Source organism: Stegostoma tigrinum, chromosome 37 (genome assembly GCF_030684315.1).
Source record: "Stegostoma tigrinum isolate sSteTig4 chromosome 37, sSteTig4.hap1, whole genome shotgun sequence".
Classification (NCBI taxonomy): Eukaryota; Metazoa; Chordata; class Chondrichthyes; order Orectolobiformes; family Stegostomatidae; genus Stegostoma; species Stegostoma tigrinum.
The window spans coordinates 12,667,741-12,686,119 of NC_081390.1; the positions used below are offsets into that span (position 1 = coordinate 12,667,741).

At 43.3% G+C, this 18,379-nt stretch overlaps 1 protein-coding gene and 1 long non-coding RNA gene across 2 annotated transcripts in view; one reads left to right on the plus strand and one right to left on the minus strand.

Annotated features, from left to right (window-relative positions):
- Window positions 1-18,379, plus strand: part of comtd1 (catechol-O-methyltransferase domain containing 1) — a 42,092-nt gene that overhangs the window by 2,693 nt on the left and 21,020 nt on the right. Inside the window, exons 2-5 of the mRNA XM_048563562.2 lie at window positions 3,810-3,946; window positions 7,281-7,386; window positions 9,275-9,393; window positions 17,270-17,324. Coding sequence (XP_048419519.1) covers window positions 3,810-3,946; window positions 7,281-7,386; window positions 9,275-9,393; window positions 17,270-17,324 — 417 coding nt within the window. The remainder of the gene's footprint in view (window positions 1-3,809; window positions 3,947-7,280; window positions 7,387-9,274; window positions 9,394-17,269; window positions 17,325-18,379) is intronic.
- The window catches only part of LOC125467552 (uncharacterized), a 136,645-nt gene continuing 128,754 nt past the window's right edge, over window positions 10,489-18,379 (minus strand). Inside the window, exon 3 of the long non-coding RNA XR_007250658.1 lies at window positions 10,489-10,803. This is a non-coding gene — a long non-coding RNA (uncharacterized LOC125467552). The remainder of the gene's footprint in view (window positions 10,804-18,379) is intronic.

The following is an 18,379-nucleotide window of genomic DNA, read 5'->3' on the forward strand; positions in this document are numbered from 1 at the left end:
ACACACTTTAATATTTAAGGCCACTAAGAAATAGCACCAGGAATAGGCTGTTCTGCCCCTTGAATCTGCTCCACCATTCAGTAGGATCATGACTGATTTGACATGCTTCACGTCCACTTTCCTGCCATTTCCCTGTAACCCTTAATTCCCTAATTGATTAAGAATATATCTAACTCAGCCTTAAAAATACACAAGAACTGTGCCTCCACAGCAAGGAGTGGCAAGGAGTTCCTAAGACACTGAATCCTCTGAGATGAGGAATGCCTTTTCATCTCCGTCTTAAATTGGCACCCCTGAATTCTGAGACTGTGTCCTGTGGTCCTAGACTTTCCCATAAGGGGAAACATCCTCTCAGCATTTACCCTGCCCAAGCCCATTAAGAATCCTATATGTTTCAATGAGATCGCCTCTCGTTCTTCTAAATTCCAGTGAGTAAAGTCCCAATCTGTTTAGCCTTCACTCATGAGGCATTCCTTCCATGTCAGGGATCATCCTAGTGAACCGTCAGTGAAATACATTCAATGAAATGATACCTTTTCTTAAATAAGGGGACTAAAACTGCTCCAGTTGTGTTCTGCATTTTGCACAGTTGGAGTAAAAACTTCCCTATCTTAAACTCCAACCTCCTCGAAATAAGGGCCGATGTTCTATATGCCTTCCTGATTACCTCCTGTACCTATGTGTGAGCTTTCTGTGCTTCATGCACAAGTACCACCCAAGTCCCTTGGTGGTGCAGTGTTCCGCAGTTTCTCTCTATTTAAATAATATTCTGTTCTCTTCTTCTCCGGTCCAAAATGAACAACTTCACACCTTCTTGCATTGTACTCCTTTTGCCCACTTAATTAACCTATTAATATCTGCCTGTAGACTATTTGCATCCATCTTGCACCTTGCTTTTCCACTTAGTTTGGGTCATCTGCAAATTTGGCCACGGTGCCTTCACTGCATTACTCCAAGACATGAATATGTATTGTTAACAGATGTGGTCCTGGCACTGATCCCTGTGGAATACTACAGGTTACAGGTTGCCAACCTGAAAAAGAATCCCCTTATCCCTGCTCACTGTTTCCTGCCCAGTAGACAGTTCTCTACCCATGCTGATATTGTCTAACTTCATGGGCACTTATAGATCAGAGAGAACAGAGAACAGTACAGGCCCTTCAGCCCACAATGTTGTGCCAAACGTTTAACCTAATCCTAAGGTTTACCAAACCTCCACCCCTACTTTTATACTATCACCCATATGCCTATCTAATAGCTGCTTAAATGCCCCTAATGATGCTGACTCCACGACCCCCTCTGGCAATGCATTGCATGACCCTATCACACCCTGAGTAAAGAAATCTGACGTCTCCCCTATATCTACCTCCACTCACTTTTAAGGCTATGTCCCCTCGTGATAGCTACCTCCCAACTAGGAAAAAGGTCTGTGGCTGACTACTGTCTCTATTCCTCTGATCATTTTGTACGCCTCTATCAAGTTGCCTCTCATCCTTTGTTGTTCTAAAGAGAAAAGCCCTAGCGCTCTCAAATTTTCCTCCTAAGACCTTCCCTCCATTCCAGCCAACATCCTGGTAAATCTCCTCTGCACCTTTTCCAACGATTCCACATCTTTCCTGTAATGAGGTGACCAGAACTGGACACACTACTCCAGGTTTGGCCGAACCAGGCTTTTGTATAGCTGGAGCATAACTTCATGATTCATGAACTCATCTATTAATGAAAGCTAACACATAATACGCCTTCATAACAACTCTATCCACCTGGGTGGCAGCTTTCAGGGAACTATGGACATGAACCCCAAGATCCCTCTGATCCTCTACACTGCCAAGAATCTTTCCACTAACCCTGCATTCTGCTTTCAAGTTTGTCCTTCCAAAATGAATCACCTCTCACTTTTCAAGGTTATACTCCATCTGCCACTTCTCAGCCCAGCTCTGCATCCTATCAATGTCCCTTTGTAACCTAGAACAGCCCTCCTCACTGCCCACAACGTGACCCACCTTCATATCGTCCATGAACTTACTAATCCACCCTTCCACTCCTTCATCCAAATCGTTTACAAAAATCACAAATAGAAGAGGACCCAGAACAGATCCTTGTGGTACACCACTCATAACTGAGCACCATGTTGAATATTTCCCAGCCACTGCTACCCTTTGCCTTCTAAGAGTCAGGAAATTCTGAATCCAATCTGCCACATTTACCCCTATCACATGCCTCCTTATCTTCTGAATGAGCCTACCATGGGGAACCTTATCAAACGCCATACTTAAATCCATGTACACCACATCCACTGCTCTACCTTCATCCATGTGTTTGGTCACCTCCTCTTCAAAGAATTCAGTAAGATTTGTGAGGCATGAGCTACCCCTCACAAATCCATGCTGACTATCACGAATCAAACTGTGCCTTTCCAAGTGATCATTAAATCCTATCTCTCAGAACCCTTTCCAATAATTTGCCCACCACTGACATAAGACTAACTGGCCTTAATTTCTGGGGTTATCCCTATTCCCTTTTTTTTTGAGCAAGAGAATGATGTTTGCCTCTCTCCAATCTTCTGGCACTACAGCTGTGGGCAGAGAGGATGAAAAGATCATTGCGAAAGGCCTTGCGATCTCTTCCCTTGCTTCTCATAGAATCCTTGGATAAATCCCATCAGGCCCCAGGTATTTATCTATCTTCAAGTTCCTCAAAATTCCGAGTACATCTTCCTTACTAACATCAACCTCCTCTAGCCTACCTGCCTGTTTCACACTGTCCTCCTCTATAACTACGTCCCTCTCTGTTGTGAATACCAAAGAAAAGTATTCATTAAGGACCCTCCCCTATCCCTTTAGGCTCTGTGCACAAATTCTGTTTACAATCCTTGATCAACCCTATCCTTTCTCTGGCCATTTTCTTATTCCTCACATACGTGTAAAAAGCCTCAGTTTTTCCTTGATCCTATCTGCCAAGGTTTTCCCATGTCCCCTTATAGCTCTCCTAAACTCTTTCCTCAGCTGTTTCCTGGATAACTTGTATCCCTGTAGAGCCTTTTACATTCCTTGTTTCCTAAACCTCAAATAAGCATCCTTCTTCCTCTTAACCAGTTTCTCGAGAACCAAGGTTCCCTCACTTGACCACATCTTCCCTGCCTGCTAGTTACATACATATTGAGCACATGCAGTATGCATTCCTTAAACAATCTCCACGTTTCAATAGTGCTCTTCCCTTAAAGCATCTCTTCCCATTTTATGTCACCCAGCTCTTGTCTAACAGAATTCTTCCCCCGATTATAAACCTTACCCTGCTTTATGTACCTATCCTTTTCCATGTCTGTTGTAAAAGAAAGAGTTTTTGCTACCTTATCTTATGTTTTTGTGAGTTACCTAATGAACACCCTGTAGAAATCCAAGTACACCACATCTACTGGATACCCTCTATCCTTGAAAACCTCTAACAAATCAGTCTGACACAGTTTCCCTTTCATGAAGCCATGCTGGGCTTTGCTTGATTATTTTACAATTTTCCAAATGTGCTGCTATTACTTTCTTAATCATTGATTTTTTCCAATATTTTTCCAGCAACAGATGTTGTGCTAATTGGCCTATAGATACCTGCTTTTTGCCTGCCTACCTTTTTTGGATACAGGTGTCACATTGGCAACTTTCCAGTCCTTTGGTACTTCTCCAACATCCAAGGATTTTTTGGAAATTACAACTAATGCATCCACTATCTCTGTAGCTATTTAGATGCTTTTGTGATGGATTTATATAAGAATTTGGGCAACCTGATTAGCTAACCGTTTGACTTTTTAATCATAGGGAAAAAGTTGTTCTCCCAGCGTTATTCACTTTTAAGAACCTTTAAGAGCCACGGTGATGCAAAAGGAGACCCTTTAATGGATTACGTTATACAGAATTCTCTCCGAGAGCACCCGATCCTGAAGAAACTAAGGATGGTCAGTGAGTTAATTGCCGCTAAGTGTAGAATGAAAGTTAGCCACAATTAAAAGACCAGGGAGCTGGATGTAGGCAGTAAACTTAGGTGACCAAGTGTAGGAAATGGTGGGGGTGGAGAACATAAATTCCGCTCTTCCCAGAGCTTGCTATAACTGAGCTTTGAAATGTTAATTCCATGTGCACATGAACATGAGGTAAGTATGAAGGGCATGCCAGACAGACGTCCTTCTGATATTCAGAGTCGAACAGACTGTTTATTGAAACCTATACTTCACTTGAATAACACTTAAACCGGTAAAAGCCATTCCCCTAATTCTGTAACACACACAGACACAGACACGATGATGTACAGTGTGTGGGAGGTGCAACAGGAAGAGTTACTCATGGTTCATTGAAGGAATTAAGTTGAGCAGCAGTTCTTCTGGAAACAGTTGTATGGTAGATTTCCACCTTTGTAAAAGATTACATTCGCGTTACGTGAAAACGCGTTGAGTTTTGTAAGGCGAAGTGAACGCTTGAAAGCCGATCCCCAGCATCCAAACTGCAGCAGGAAAATGTTTGTACTACTCAGTCAAGGACTGGATTGCATCAGTCTGATCATAAGTCATAATTGCATTTCAAAACACCTTTGATAATACAGATTGGTTATTTGTTACACACCCCTTTGATAAATTTTTGTAATGCTTTCAACTGGCTTAGCCGCAACGCAGCTAAGACTCTGTGTTTTTCTCGCCAGGTTTCTGTCGAAGTAGGTACCTTTTTCAATGAAAAAAGAGAATCTTATCCTGGACGTGACTGGTATTTCTGGCTGTCCCTCTTTTTCTGTCACAAAAAAGCTCGACTTATATCAGGGGAGCATACAGGAAATAGTTTCCAGTGTGAAAACCTGACTGTTGCCCTGTGAAGGGGGGAGTAACAGTCCATTTTTACAAAGTGCTTCAAACGGTTCGTTGTCGGGATCCCTTTTGATATGGGTAGTGAGTTTTGATCCTTTTCTCTGTATACTGAGTCTTGTTTCTCAGTCTTAGTTCCAGCAATATGTCTAGTCAAGAGGTTTTGTCTCCAAACACATACGAAGGCTTCATTAAGGTGTAGAGCTTGGATGAACACAGCAGGCCAAGCAGCATCAGAGGAGTAGGAAGGCTGATGTTTCAGGCCTAGACCCTTCTTCAGAAATATGAAGCCCAAAACATCAGCCTTCCTGCTCCTCTGATACTGCTCGGCCTGCTGTGTTCATCCAACTCTACGCTGTTGTCTCAGAAACTCCAGCATCTGCAGTTCCTAATATCTCTGAAGGCTTCGTTGTGAGCTACACATACCCAGCGAATTACCCAGCTGAAATTTGTAGCTCCCATGTTAGAAAGAGTTTGTGGCTGTGCCCTAAGACAATTCTCAACACGTCCGACGTTTTGTACATGTAAAAAAAAGTTTTTAAAAAAAAATCTAATCCCTGGCACAGTGACCGTGAAAACATCAGATTGTTTGTTTGGAATTCCAACGATGTTGATCAGGAGAAACTCTGGCATGTTTACCTGATCTGACCTGTTTGTGAATCTAGATCAACAGCATTGTAGATGACTTGGTAATGGTCCGGTAAGCCAGTGTTTGTAACTGGGTTACATTCTGACTATTTTCCCAGACGTGCAAAGGATGATAGATCTTGTCATCTAACTGTATGTGCTGAGAGATCATGTAAGGTTTCTTATTACCTGCCCTGTAGAGATTTAATTTTTGCTAGGAGCTTTCTAATTAATATTTTCTCATACATTCTACATCATTTTAACTGCTTTATGACTAACCAGTTGAAGGCCTTCAAAGGGGTGTGTACTAGATAACCAATCTGTTAATCAAAGGTGTTTTGTGTACACATTGAATGAATTATACAAGCATTTTCCAGCTGTAATTTGAATCTGTTTTCAATCGTTCACTTGCAAAATTAAAGCCACATTTTCATTGCCATGTATTTTTAATAATTGATAGTGAGTGGCACAGACTTGGCAACAGTCAAAGCATGAAGAAACAAAACGGACATGTACCTTGCTCCGAACCCACTGACAATGATTGGGAGGACATCAACAGTGTGGTACATCTTTGAACACCTAACCCTGACCTCACCTTAGGAAGGATCTATTGGCCTTGGAATGAAGACAATATATAGAACATAGAAAAGTACAGCACAGTACAGGCCCTTCAGCCCACGATGTTGTGCCGTGGAATATTCCTAATCCAAAACTAAAATAACCTAACCTACATTCCCCTCAATTCACTGCTGTCCATGTGCATGTCCAGCAGTCGCTTAAATGTCACTAATGACTCTGCTTCCACGACTACCACTGGCAAAGTATTCCATGCGCTCACAACTCTCTGGGTGAAGAACCTCCCTCTGACATCTCCTCTATACCTTCCTCCTAACACCTTAAAACTATGACCCTTTGTGGCAGTCATTCCTGCCCTGGAGAAAAGTCTCTGGCTATCGACTCTACCCATGCCTCTCATCATCTTGTACACCTCGATCAGGTCACCTCTCTTCCTCCTTCTCTCCAGAGAGAAAAGTCCGAGCTCAGTCAACCTCTCCTCGCAAGACAAGCCCTCCAGTCCAGGCAGCATCCTGGTAAACCTCCTTTGCACCCTCTCCAAAGCCTCCACATCTTTCCTATAATAGGGCGACCAGAACTGGACACAATATTCCAAGTGTGGTCTCACCAGGGTTTTGTAGAGCTGCAGCATAACCTCATGGCTCTTAAACTCGATCCCCCTGTTAATGATAGCCAAAACACCATATGCTTTCTTAAAACCTTATCCACCTGGGTAGCAACTTTGAGGGAGAAATATAGGTTTACTAAAAAACACTGAAATTCGGGGGTTAAGGTATGAGCACAGATTACACAAATTAGGCTTGTTCCTCAATTTTTATAATTAAAAGAGTAATCTGATGGAAGCCTTCAAGATATTAACTGGAAAAGACAGGGCAGATAAACTATTTCTAGATTCTATAACTAGGAGGCATATTCTTAAACATACTGCCAGGCTGTTCAGGACAGATTTAGGAAGTGCTCCTACACATGCAGGGTGGTAGAGGTTTGGAGCTTTCTTCCACAAATGGCTGTTAATGCTAAATCAGTTAATTTTAAATCTGAGGTTAATTTTTTGTAAGCAAAGGTATTAGGGTATATTGAGGTAGTCCACAGATCAGGCATGATCTCACTGAATGGTGGAATACACCATAAGGGCTGAATGGCCTGCTCCTGTTCGTGTTCCTAAAAAGCAATGTATTTGGAAATCACTCTTTTTTTTCTGTTTTTTTTAAATTTTCTTTGTAAAACTTCTTGGCAGCGGACTCTCCAGGATCGAATGTGTGGGATGTTGGTGGCTTGTGAACAGGCTCAATTCATGGGCAATCTGGCAAAGCTTATTAAAGCAAGGAATGTGCTTGAAATAGGTAAGTAAACTTCCAGAGGAACCCTGACTTTGCACTTCACAGGTAAACCAGCTTGTGTGGAAGTCAATGTTAATAAACAAAGAAGTATTTGTACAGAACAATGCACTATCTAAGGATCACTAATGTTCACTATGGATGACATAAACTGAAAATGCATCTTGGACTGACAGTGGGCATCCAGAGGTCAACACAAACGTAATTTTGTCCAAGCGGATTGCGATAAGTAAAGTTACGTAATACTTAGAATGTGCAATCAACAGATGTATTTAATCAAAAATTATTCCTTGCATGTGAACAGGACCTTTTGGGTTCAGGTGGTTTAGAATAATGGGAAAGTGATCCTCGTGAGCTCTACAAGAAATTGTGTAGGATAAACCTGAGGGACCTTTCTTGAGTTGATTCCCCAGAAGTCGGCTGCAATCCAGGAAGTGATTTTTTTTAACAGGAGAAATCTCCCAGTGGTTCACAGGAGCGAAATACAACTGATGCTGAAGATGTGATCAGAGATAATGGGAACTGCAGATGCTGAAGAATCCAAGATAAGTGTGGGGCTGGATGTACACAGCAGGCCAGGCAGCGTCTCAGGAGCACAAAAGCTGACGTTTTGGGCCTAGACCCTTAGGAATGTTTGATCAAGACTGGCTTTTGTGAAGGCCCTAAAAGGGTCGGGCAGTGGTGGAAAGAATTGCATTTATATAATGCCTTCATTTAGTAACTATATTTGAAGAACAATCACCATGGTAATATAGGAAATTTGACAGCCAGTTTGCACACAATAAGTTCCCACAAAGAACAATTGTTTTAGCCTGAGTGACATTGGTTCAGACACTGGGCAGGACTGTACTGCTGTTCAGAATAAGAGGCAGTTAAGCCCATTTGAGTTCAAAGGTTTACGTTGTAATGTCTTTGATCAAAGGTAGCACACACTCGGTACGTCATTGGCGTACATACCAAGAACTGAAGTAGAAGGCTTAAATAGACACTGTCTCAGAGGCAGGAATACTATCTTTGAACCATAATGGATATCTTAGTCAGGGAGGCTGAAGGGGTCGTGTGTTGAAGAGTAGGGGATTAGGAGAAGTGTCCAGGATGCTGCAGTCATGCAATAGGGAAGAGTTATAAATGTTGAGAAAAGCTTTAGAAGGCAGTGGACCAGATGATGAACACTGTGTAATTCTGACCTCGAGGGGAATGGAGTCCAAACAAGTTATTCATATGTTGCAGGCTAACTGAGATCAAAAACTGACAAATATTTATCTCTTAAACCAGCATGACTCTGCAGATTATCTGGCCATTAATCACATTTATGGGAGTACACATTGCATTTCCTGCATTGTAAGAGTTACGACTACTTTTTTTAAAAAGAAAAGTACTTAATTGCATCATCCTTAGAAATTGAAAATGTTGTATGAAGACCAATCTGTCTTTGCACATGGGGCAGCATGCAGTTGAGTGACGGGCAGTGACGGTATCTGATTCCAATCCCCCAACCTTTATAATCCAGAAACTTTTTTATCATTTACTTTTCAGCCTTAGGCTGATGACATGGCCTGATACATCCATATGTAGAGCCGCAATATTAGCTTTCACCGTCTCCCCTGTGCCTCATAGATACAGGGAGCAATAAGTTTCATCCCTGGCCCTGGCTGTTAGATGGGATCAATGTCTTGTGATTTGAGCTGGCACCTAGATTGATGAAGAAGAGAGAAGGAGATTGAGAAGCTCATACAGAGCCCCGGTGTTTGCAAATTCCGAATGTGACTGGGCCATTTTGATATCTTTTTGAGGCATTCTTGTACAGGAAGCAAAACAAATTCTACCAGCAGATCTTTAGCGAAGCTGCTGTTTCATTTTGCTGCTTGATGTACAGCTTATTTTGTTTCTTTAGGTGTCTACACTGGATATAACAGCTTAAACATGGCACTTGCAATACCAGATGATGGGAAAGTCATCGCCTGTGATATCAGCCTTGAGTATGCCAATATTGGAATACCGTACTGGAGGGAGGTGAGGAGCAGTTCCTGCATGAGCACTGCTCAGTATAACTGAGTGTCTGTGTGTGTTGCGTCATCAAACTTTATGCTGTCAAATATTCGTATGTCCATGTCCCCCAAAATGAAACTATTTATCCTTTTGGAGAAAACATCTAGGATGAGGAGCAGGCCATTCAGCCCTTCAAGTACGTTCAGCTATTCAGTGTTGATGTTTCCGGTCCGGTGACCCTTCCTTGAAACGTTAACTCTGTTTTCTCCTCCACCGATGCTGCCAGACCTGCTGAGCTTTTTCCAGCAACTTTATTTTTGTTCCTGATTTACAGCATCCGCATTCTTTCAGTTTTTATTTTGCTATTCAGTGATGAGTTTAGTATTGGTTATGGCTATTTCCAAAAACTTCCAATAGGTTTTTTCAAATAAGCAACTGCTTAGTAAGTGCATTTCTCCACCATGCTGTGTTAATTCATGCTATTACAATAATGCAGCTATGTCTTGGAGACTTTTCTCTGCATGGTTGATGGTTTGTAACTACAAACCAAAAAGCAAAAATCCTTTTTATTGAGAGCTCCCATCTCACTGAGGAAGCTTCAGGCCAATCCACTTCCAATAACCTGCCCTGGAAACCCTGCTCACATTTTGACAAGTTGCACCACCGCCGCTAAGGCAATCAATAACATTTCAGATCAATAGCATTCTAAATCAAACTCCATTCTCCTAACCTTCTGATGACTGACTGTAGTGGAGGCATTGTAAATGATCATTGAGAGAGGACTATTATTTGAATGGCAGTTGTTAATAGGATTAATTCATGTCTGAGCAATAATTAAATTGCAATTGCTCACGTGAGCCCTCCCTATGAACAAACGAATTCTTTAAAACTGCAGTTGGCACAGTGAGTCATACTAGGCCTTTATGATAACGATATCAGTCAGCTACAGAGAGTTCCATATCCAAAGGCACAGCACTGAGGGTGCTGCTTATGTAATTGAGCTATGTTGTTTGGAGGTCTGTGAGGATAGCTGCAGTTCCATAAACACACATTTGAATGCTTGAACTGCACAGCGAGTGATTGCTAATTCAATGTGTGCATAAAATTGACTGAGGGCAGCAGAGTTAAGCAGGGCTTCTCCGTCTCCTTCACAAATGAGGGGCTTTAAAAGCAAAAAGTTTACCCATTTCCGCAGGAGGCTCCAGTGATACTTAGATATGAGAGGGAGCCCAATATAGTGGCTGGTCACGAGCCAGTCACTCCATCTGCTTGGCCTTGACCCCCACCTGAATGAATCATGTGGAAACGCTCTCTCCAGTCTCTGTAAAGGGCAGTCATGCTGTTTTGGAGATAGTAGACTGATGGCCAACTGGGCTTTTAATGGAGAGAGAAAATTCTAAAATTTGAGGCTGGAAAATCACATGCGGGTCAAACCTACAAAAGAGAAAAGACTTAGTTAATGTTCAGGATGTAGACTGTTCTTCAGAACATCTCAGAAAACTGATGCACTATTAGAGAACAAAAGGAGGGAGGTAATGAAGTGGGGTCAAATGTTGGGATAACAAGATGTAGAGCTGGATGTAGAGCTTCACGTCTAGACCCTTCTTCAGAAAAATCACTGACCATTTTTTTGAAGAAGGATCTAGACCCGAAATGTCAGTTTTCCTGCTCCTCTGATGCTACTTGGCCTGATATTTTCCTCCAGCTCTCCACCTTGTTAAATCAGATTCTCCAGCATTGGCAGTTCCTACTATCTCTGGGTCATATGTTGACTGCCTTCACTAACCAGTGCCAGATTAATGCCCTAAATCATTGATAATCGTGGGTTTAATATCCTGAATAGAGCTGACAAGTCTCAATCACTATCATGAGTAACTTGTCCTGCTAATACTGAAAGTAGTTGAGGAAGATAAGTTTTTCCATGACCTGAAATGATTCCTGAAACATTGGGTATGGTTTAAATGGGAGACAGTGCTTGTGGAAGGTTTTGTGATGTCAATTCTTTTGTCACAGAGCAACCTTTTCTCTTCCATGAGCATTTATCTGAAAGCCTGCTCCTTCTTTGTTAAATATTCAGTGGCTAAAATGTGCACAGGCAGAGTTTTCTTTTCCTGTTGGACTCTGTGCCAGTACCAAATGATAATTCTTCACGACCATATCCAATCTTGACTTTGGGACGTTGACGAAGGCTCTGACTGATTCAGTCTGTAATAACAATGCTTGTTGTGATGGCCAGCATGTTCAGTAACTTTCTGAAGCTGGAAATCCCAAGAGATGAGTGAAATGGACTGCCTTTATCCCCGTTCTCCTCCTTGTGTACCCCAAAGTTTAAACACCTACTGGTGCCCAGGCCCTAAGCTTTGACATTCTCTTACTTAACTTCTCAGCTTTTCTTGCCTCTTTGAACATATTCCTTAAAACCTATGACCTTGACGAAACTTTTGACGTGAACCAGCGTCCCCTTGCCTGGCTCAGTATCTCTTTCTTCTGGTAATTGCTCCCCTGAAGCATCTTGGGACATTCTTGTGCTGATTAAAAGTGTTTTATAAAAATGCATGTGATTTATGCAGATCCTTTCAGAATCTCTAGCTGTCTGAAAGAGCACTGTAAAGCATCAGAGACAACGCAAGGAGAATCCTCATTAGGGAGTGTGTGGTTATGATTTGCAATGCATCGCCTGATGGAGTGGTTTAGATGGATTCACCAGCAGGCTTCAAAATGAGAATCGGACACATAGCTAAAGGAGGGGAAGTTGCAGGAAGATAAACGAGCAGCTCTTCTAAAGAGCCAGTGATTGTTGGGCTGATTTTCTATGCCGCATGAATATGATTCTATGAAATCCTCTTTTGTTTCAATGTACAATTATCATTATTCTTACATAGGGATCACATTCATATGACTAACATGGGTATGAATGAAGCAAAGTACTAAATTCAGAAAGAACTGAACACTTATTAAAAAAGCAACAGCACTCCAGGCCACCGCCACACATCCTAGACATCATTCACTGAGCAACAGAGACACAGATATTACACAGTTTAGCTTGAGAGTTGGGAGGAAGTGGGAATAAGAGGAATGAGGGACTAAAACAGGAGCAACTAAGCTAGATCCTTATCTCTGTCTCCAGCTGCAGAATTTAGGAAAGATCAGTATTGAGGCAACTGCTTGGGTATCTTCAGTGTCCAGTGATGAATGATGTTTTGAACCTCTGTGGCCGGAATTGTTGATGCGGGAATTTGATGAGATCAGTAGAACGAGCTTTGGCAATACCCATTGGGGAGACAGTGGCCTAGAGATATTGTCACTGGACTATTAACCCAGAGACCCAGACAATGTTCTGGGGACCCGGGTTCGAATCGCGCCATGGTAGGTGGAATTTGAATTTTAAAAACCTGGAATTAAGAGTTTAACAATGACCGTGAATCCATTGCCAATTGTTTGAAAAACCCATCTGGTTCACTGATTCCTTTTAGGGAAGGAAAATGCTGTGCTTATGTGGTCTGGCCTACATGTGACTCCAGACCCACAGCAATGTGGTTGACCCTTACTTGCCCTCAAGGCCATTAGGGATCCTGGCCTGGTCAGCCATGCCCTCATCCCAACAACGAATGAGAAAACGCAGTCTTTTTATTGAAATGACTGAGTTCCGAGTCCACTGGTGTTTATTTAATGTAGTTAATACCTAGCAGTTGGACTGTGAAAGCTCCAAGAAGCTGGTACCTATCGTTGATCTTTTTCCCCTGAGGTTGGGATGGTGTAATTAAGAGTGTGATGTGCAGTTAACGCCTGAAGTGGAGGCTGTTGGGCACCCTGCTGACTGACCGTCTGCTTTATTAAGAACCTCTGTAACCTAGATCTGCTGTATCTCGTTAGCCCCGTCCTCCTGTCACTGCCCTGCTGTGAGACCAGGTTAATACAACATCGCCCCACAGATTACGTCATGGCAGTGTCGTGGTGAAAGGAGAATGTGTAGTGCCGTATTAATGAAAGATTATCTGAGCCAGGGGACACTAGCCTTCACTCCCTGGGACCAAGTTGCTGTTCAGTGCTGATTTAAGTTGGGGTGGGGTCTTCAAGGTAGGTGAACGGGGTGCAGGATTGGAAGAGAATAAGGTGGACAGAATGGATTGATCACATTTTAAATTCAAATCCTCTATGAATGTATAACAAGATATTAACTGTCGCTGGTCGTTGGAACAAAGAATGACAACAGATGGAAGAAGGTCAATTGGCTCATTTAACTGTATAAATGTTGAACCTACAATTTCCTGTGGAACTGTACTGCCTGCATTGTTAGTAGTCAGGCAGATTGAATCTGTCTGCCACTGTTGAGCCGTTTTCAAACTCTGTGCCGTTTTCATCCTCCCTGTTTTGCTTTTTTTTCCACTTCCGTCATTCACCAATCATATTGATCCGAACCTGGTTTCCACTATTCTGAGTCCTTCAAACATATTGCGAAACACAGGAACAGAAGTAAATCTTTTAGCACCTTGAGTCTGTTCCTCACCCAGTGAGACCATCGCCAACTCGTGAATGAAAGGACACTTTGGCATCTGGTGGCAAGGGGGTTGGGTGTTGCTGCCAGGGATGGTTGGGTGAGCGGCAGCCACTGACCTTGCCACAGCTGACCAGCAGGAAAGTGCACACGTAGGTGTAACACTAGCAGAGCATGGTGACATGTAACATTGGGCAGCACGGTGGCTCAGTGGTTAGCACTGCAGCCTCACAGTGCCTGGGACTCAGGGTCGATTCCAGCCTCGGGCAACTGTCTGTGTGGAGTTTGCACATTCTCCCCATGTCTGCGTGGGTTTCCTCCCACTGTCCAAAGACGTGCAGGGTAGGTGGATTGGTCATGCTAAATTGCCCGTAGCGTTCGGGTGTGTGTGGGTTATAGGGGAATGAGTCTGGATGGGATGCCTCAAGGGGCAGTGAGGACTTGTTGGGCCAAATGGCCTGTTTTGACACTGTGTAGGGAATCTAATCATGGCCTATCTCTTTGACTGGTGACTGTTGATAACCATCTCAGACTGCCTGGCTTTGTGTCTGTGCTAAAAGACAAGGTGAGGCAGAGATGCATTGAAGTAGGTGCAAATTGTGAAAGCATTTGGAGAGCAACTGGGTGCTGCCCTTGAGGGACCAGCAGCATTGCACTGAGAGGTGCTGGTTTGCAGCCTTGAAGTGCAGCAGCGCTCTGTACGTGGATCAGAGGTGTGCCATGATGGTGCAGAGAAGATGGCACTTTGGCATCCACAATGTCTACGAATGTGGGGTGTGTGCTACCACTGCCCTGGAGCATGTCCTGAGACACTGGTGCTGGGGTGTCCAAGTGGCAAGCTGGTTTCACCTGATACCCACTCCGACTCTCATGTCAGGAGTCCTCTGTGTCCGTCATAGGTGGCACGGTGACTCAGCAGTTAGCACTGCTACTTTGCCGCGCCAGGGACGTGGGTTCGATTCCAGCCTCGTGTGACTATACAAACATCACACACGTTCTCCCTGTGTCTGAGCTGCTGAGATTTCTGGCTTACAGTAAGGTCAGACCAGACTCTGGGCGAGAATAGCATCTTTCATTGCACTTTGTGCAGTGAGAGGAGACGGAGTGTATTGACGTGCTCCACAAATGATGTATTCTGACTTATCAGTAAACCGAACTAAGGCCATAAGGTCATGTGTTTGAGATTACTTCAATTCCTGAATTTTTGGATTAGAGACCCATATTTTGAATTTAATTTTGATTAGTTCTTTCTCTGATCTGCCATGTGTTAATGAAATGTGAGCACAGTAATGTTTTCTAAAGCCTAACATTCAGCCACACACCTTGTTGAAATTCACATTATTGTTGGTCAGCTTTTGCAGTACTACCTTCTCAGGATAGATTTGTAGTGACCGGTACAGTGAGAGTGAAACAGGATTATTCCTAAACAGTGCTCAATCATTCTTCAATTACTCCAATTCAATTCTGAACATTATATAAAAACTTTACTTGGAAATAAAAATATTTGAAAATGAATGAAGGAAGGCCTTGTATAAATGTACTCCTTTATTCTCTCATCCTCTTCTCTATCTTTCTGGTGACTTGTTGCCTTTCTTTGATTAAAGGTTGTAACCAGAAATTTAGTTGAACTGGTCATGGGGGTGGTCACTGAAGCTTGGGGTAATGTGGTCAGGATTGAAGTTCATGAGTTAGGGGTAGAGAGTTGACTAGAGCTGGGCTGTTGGCAAGGCTGGATGAGTGTGGGTGTAGGTGGTGGTGAGTCAGAATTGTGGGCCTCTTGGTGTGGGACATGCTGACACTAACAACAGGCTTCTAAAAGAAATGTGACATCAAGAGCAGCTCTCCTGCATTCACCCAAGTTGTTGAGGGTAGCACAGTGGCTCCGTCATTAGCACCAGGTACCCAGGTTTGATTCCACCATTGGGCAACAGTCTGTGTGGAATTTGCTCATTCTCCCCGTGTCTGCTTGGGTTTCCTCCCATAGTCCAAAGATGTGTATGTTTGATGGATTGGCTATGCTAAATTGCCAACAGTGTCCAGGGACGTGCAGACTAGGTGAATTAACCATGGGAAATGCAGGGTTACAGAGATCGGGTAGGCAAGTGGGTCTGGTTGGGATTTCCTTTGGAGGTTGGCATGGACTCAATGGGCTGAATGGCCCGCTTTCCACGCCGTCAGGATTCTGTGTGCCTTAGTTGTGCTGTGCTTCCTTCCGAAGGCTTTGGCAGCCTCTGAGCATTGCAACACTGGAGAGGTATCCCTGAGCAGCGGTTGTTGTGCAAATACAAGTACAGCACCTAATATCTGCCTCAGGAGATGGCACTTGTTCAACCTCGCCAGATGAGGAATGTGAGCTTTGGTTTTGGGCACTGAGTGGCCCTAAGGAGGCTGCACAGCTCCTGGTAGCTGATCAGCACACACCCACACCCAGTGTGTCAGCCCATGTCTTCACTCTGGTGCTATTGGAGCTGCACCAGTTTGTTAGAGAAAAGCCTAGCCTGATGCTTATGATTGTACTAGTTTGTGCTGTCCCTATCATTGAAAGCACTGCCTGAGGAGTACATGTAAATCTGCATCTTGTTGGGGCATCCAAGTCTTTTAAAAAGGCCTGGAACTGATCACCATTTACTTAACTGCAGTTGTAATTGCCTAGAGCAGCTAAGCTAATCCTGTCAGAGATAAGTGTGGAGCTGGAGGAAGAAGGGTCCCAACCCGAAACATCAACTTTCCTGCTAAACTGATCCTGTTCCCAGTTTTCAAAAGTGCCATTGTACTTGGTGTTTACTGAGAGTGAATCTCCTTCTGCCTGCTGCTGTTGCCCAATGCATGGTGGGTTTGGAAGCTTGTTTTCCTCCATTGAATTGTTAGTAATGTGGATAGCTGCAAGCTAGTGCTGTTGATTTTTAGCCTGTCTGTGGCACCCTGTGCTGCTGGGAGGCCTCTGAATTCACTCCCAATGAATACAACTCGACATAATGCTGTTTCTTCTTTTTGCACATGGCTCCTTTTTGTTTCTATTCACTCTTGAGATGTGGACAGTAGCCATAACTGCCCTTGGGTGCAACTGAGCAACTTCCTCAGCCCATTTCAGAGGACAGTTAGAATTCAGTTTTAAGAGTCTGGAGTCACATGTAGGTAGGGACAACAGTTTCCTTCCCTAAAGGACACTGTAAACCAGATGGGTTTATTTCACTGACCGTGTATCCATTGTTGACGGTCATCGTTAGACTTTTAATTCCAAATTTCTCTATTTATTGAATTCAAATTCCACCATCTCTCGAACTTGGGTCCCCAGAACCTTTGGCTCTATACCACTGAGTGAAAACAATCTTGACATTAAATGATTGGTTCATGCTGGAGTCATGTGCAGTTTAAAAATTAAATTTCTGCTCTGATTTATTGCAGGCTGGCGTGGAGCATAAAATTGACCTTCGAATTAAACCAGCAACTGAAACACTAGGTGTGTAAAACGTTGAAGAGAAACCGCAAGCAAGTAATGATTAATTCTTTAACACTGGCAGGACTGGTATAGCCTTTGAGCTGCAGTTAATCAGTTAATCCCATTTGTCCTTTTATCTTGGTGTAAGAGGGTTAATTGAGGACAGTAACCACTCCAGTGTGTCTCCATTTTATCAAGCTGCACAATATCATTTATTTACACATCAGTGAGGAAACCTGTGGGATTCTAAAAACCCATCACTGGCATTTTAATGCCAAATCATTTTCATTTGCCCCTGTTGTTAGCTAGGCCAGCTAACCTCACCTCTGAGCCCAAAGGCAGTAAGCTGTATGTCCTCTGAGCATGTCATTCAGAGTGACACTGTAGGGCATATTCTAGAGATGTTGGAAACACTGTGGTGCCATCTTTCAGACAAGGCACTAAACCACAGTCCTGTCTGCCCCTCAGCTGGGCAGGAGAGATCCCTATGAGCTCTTTCAAAGAGGAACAGGGAGGAAGTATCAACATCCTGAGCGGTTACCATTGACCAGAAGCTGAATTGGACTGGCCATATAAATACCATGGCTACAAGAAAGAGCAGGTCCAAGACTAGAAATCCTGAAGCAAGGAACTCCTCTCCTGACTCTCTTTAAAAACCAGTTACAAAGCACAAATCAGGAGTGAAATGGAGTGCTCCCCCCACCCCCCCCACCCCTTGCATGGATGACTGCAACTCCAACAACAATTAAGAAGCTCAGTAGCAGTAAGGTGCACTGCAGAAGTTCACCAACTTTCCTCAAACAGCATCTTCCAAACCCACGACCACTTCTATCTAGAAGGTTAATCACAGATACATTGGAAATATTGCTTACAAGCTTTCTGGGCCGTGGTGAAAAGGATGATGAGTGGGATTCATTGAATTGCTCTTGCAGACAGCTGGCACAGACAAGCCAGGCTGAATAGCCATCTCCTGTGCCATGTCCTTGTGCAAGTGTCCATGTGAACAATTACATTCCTGTAGCTAGAATGGGGGATGTCAGCCCCATATCCAACATGCCATCTACACACAGTCATCT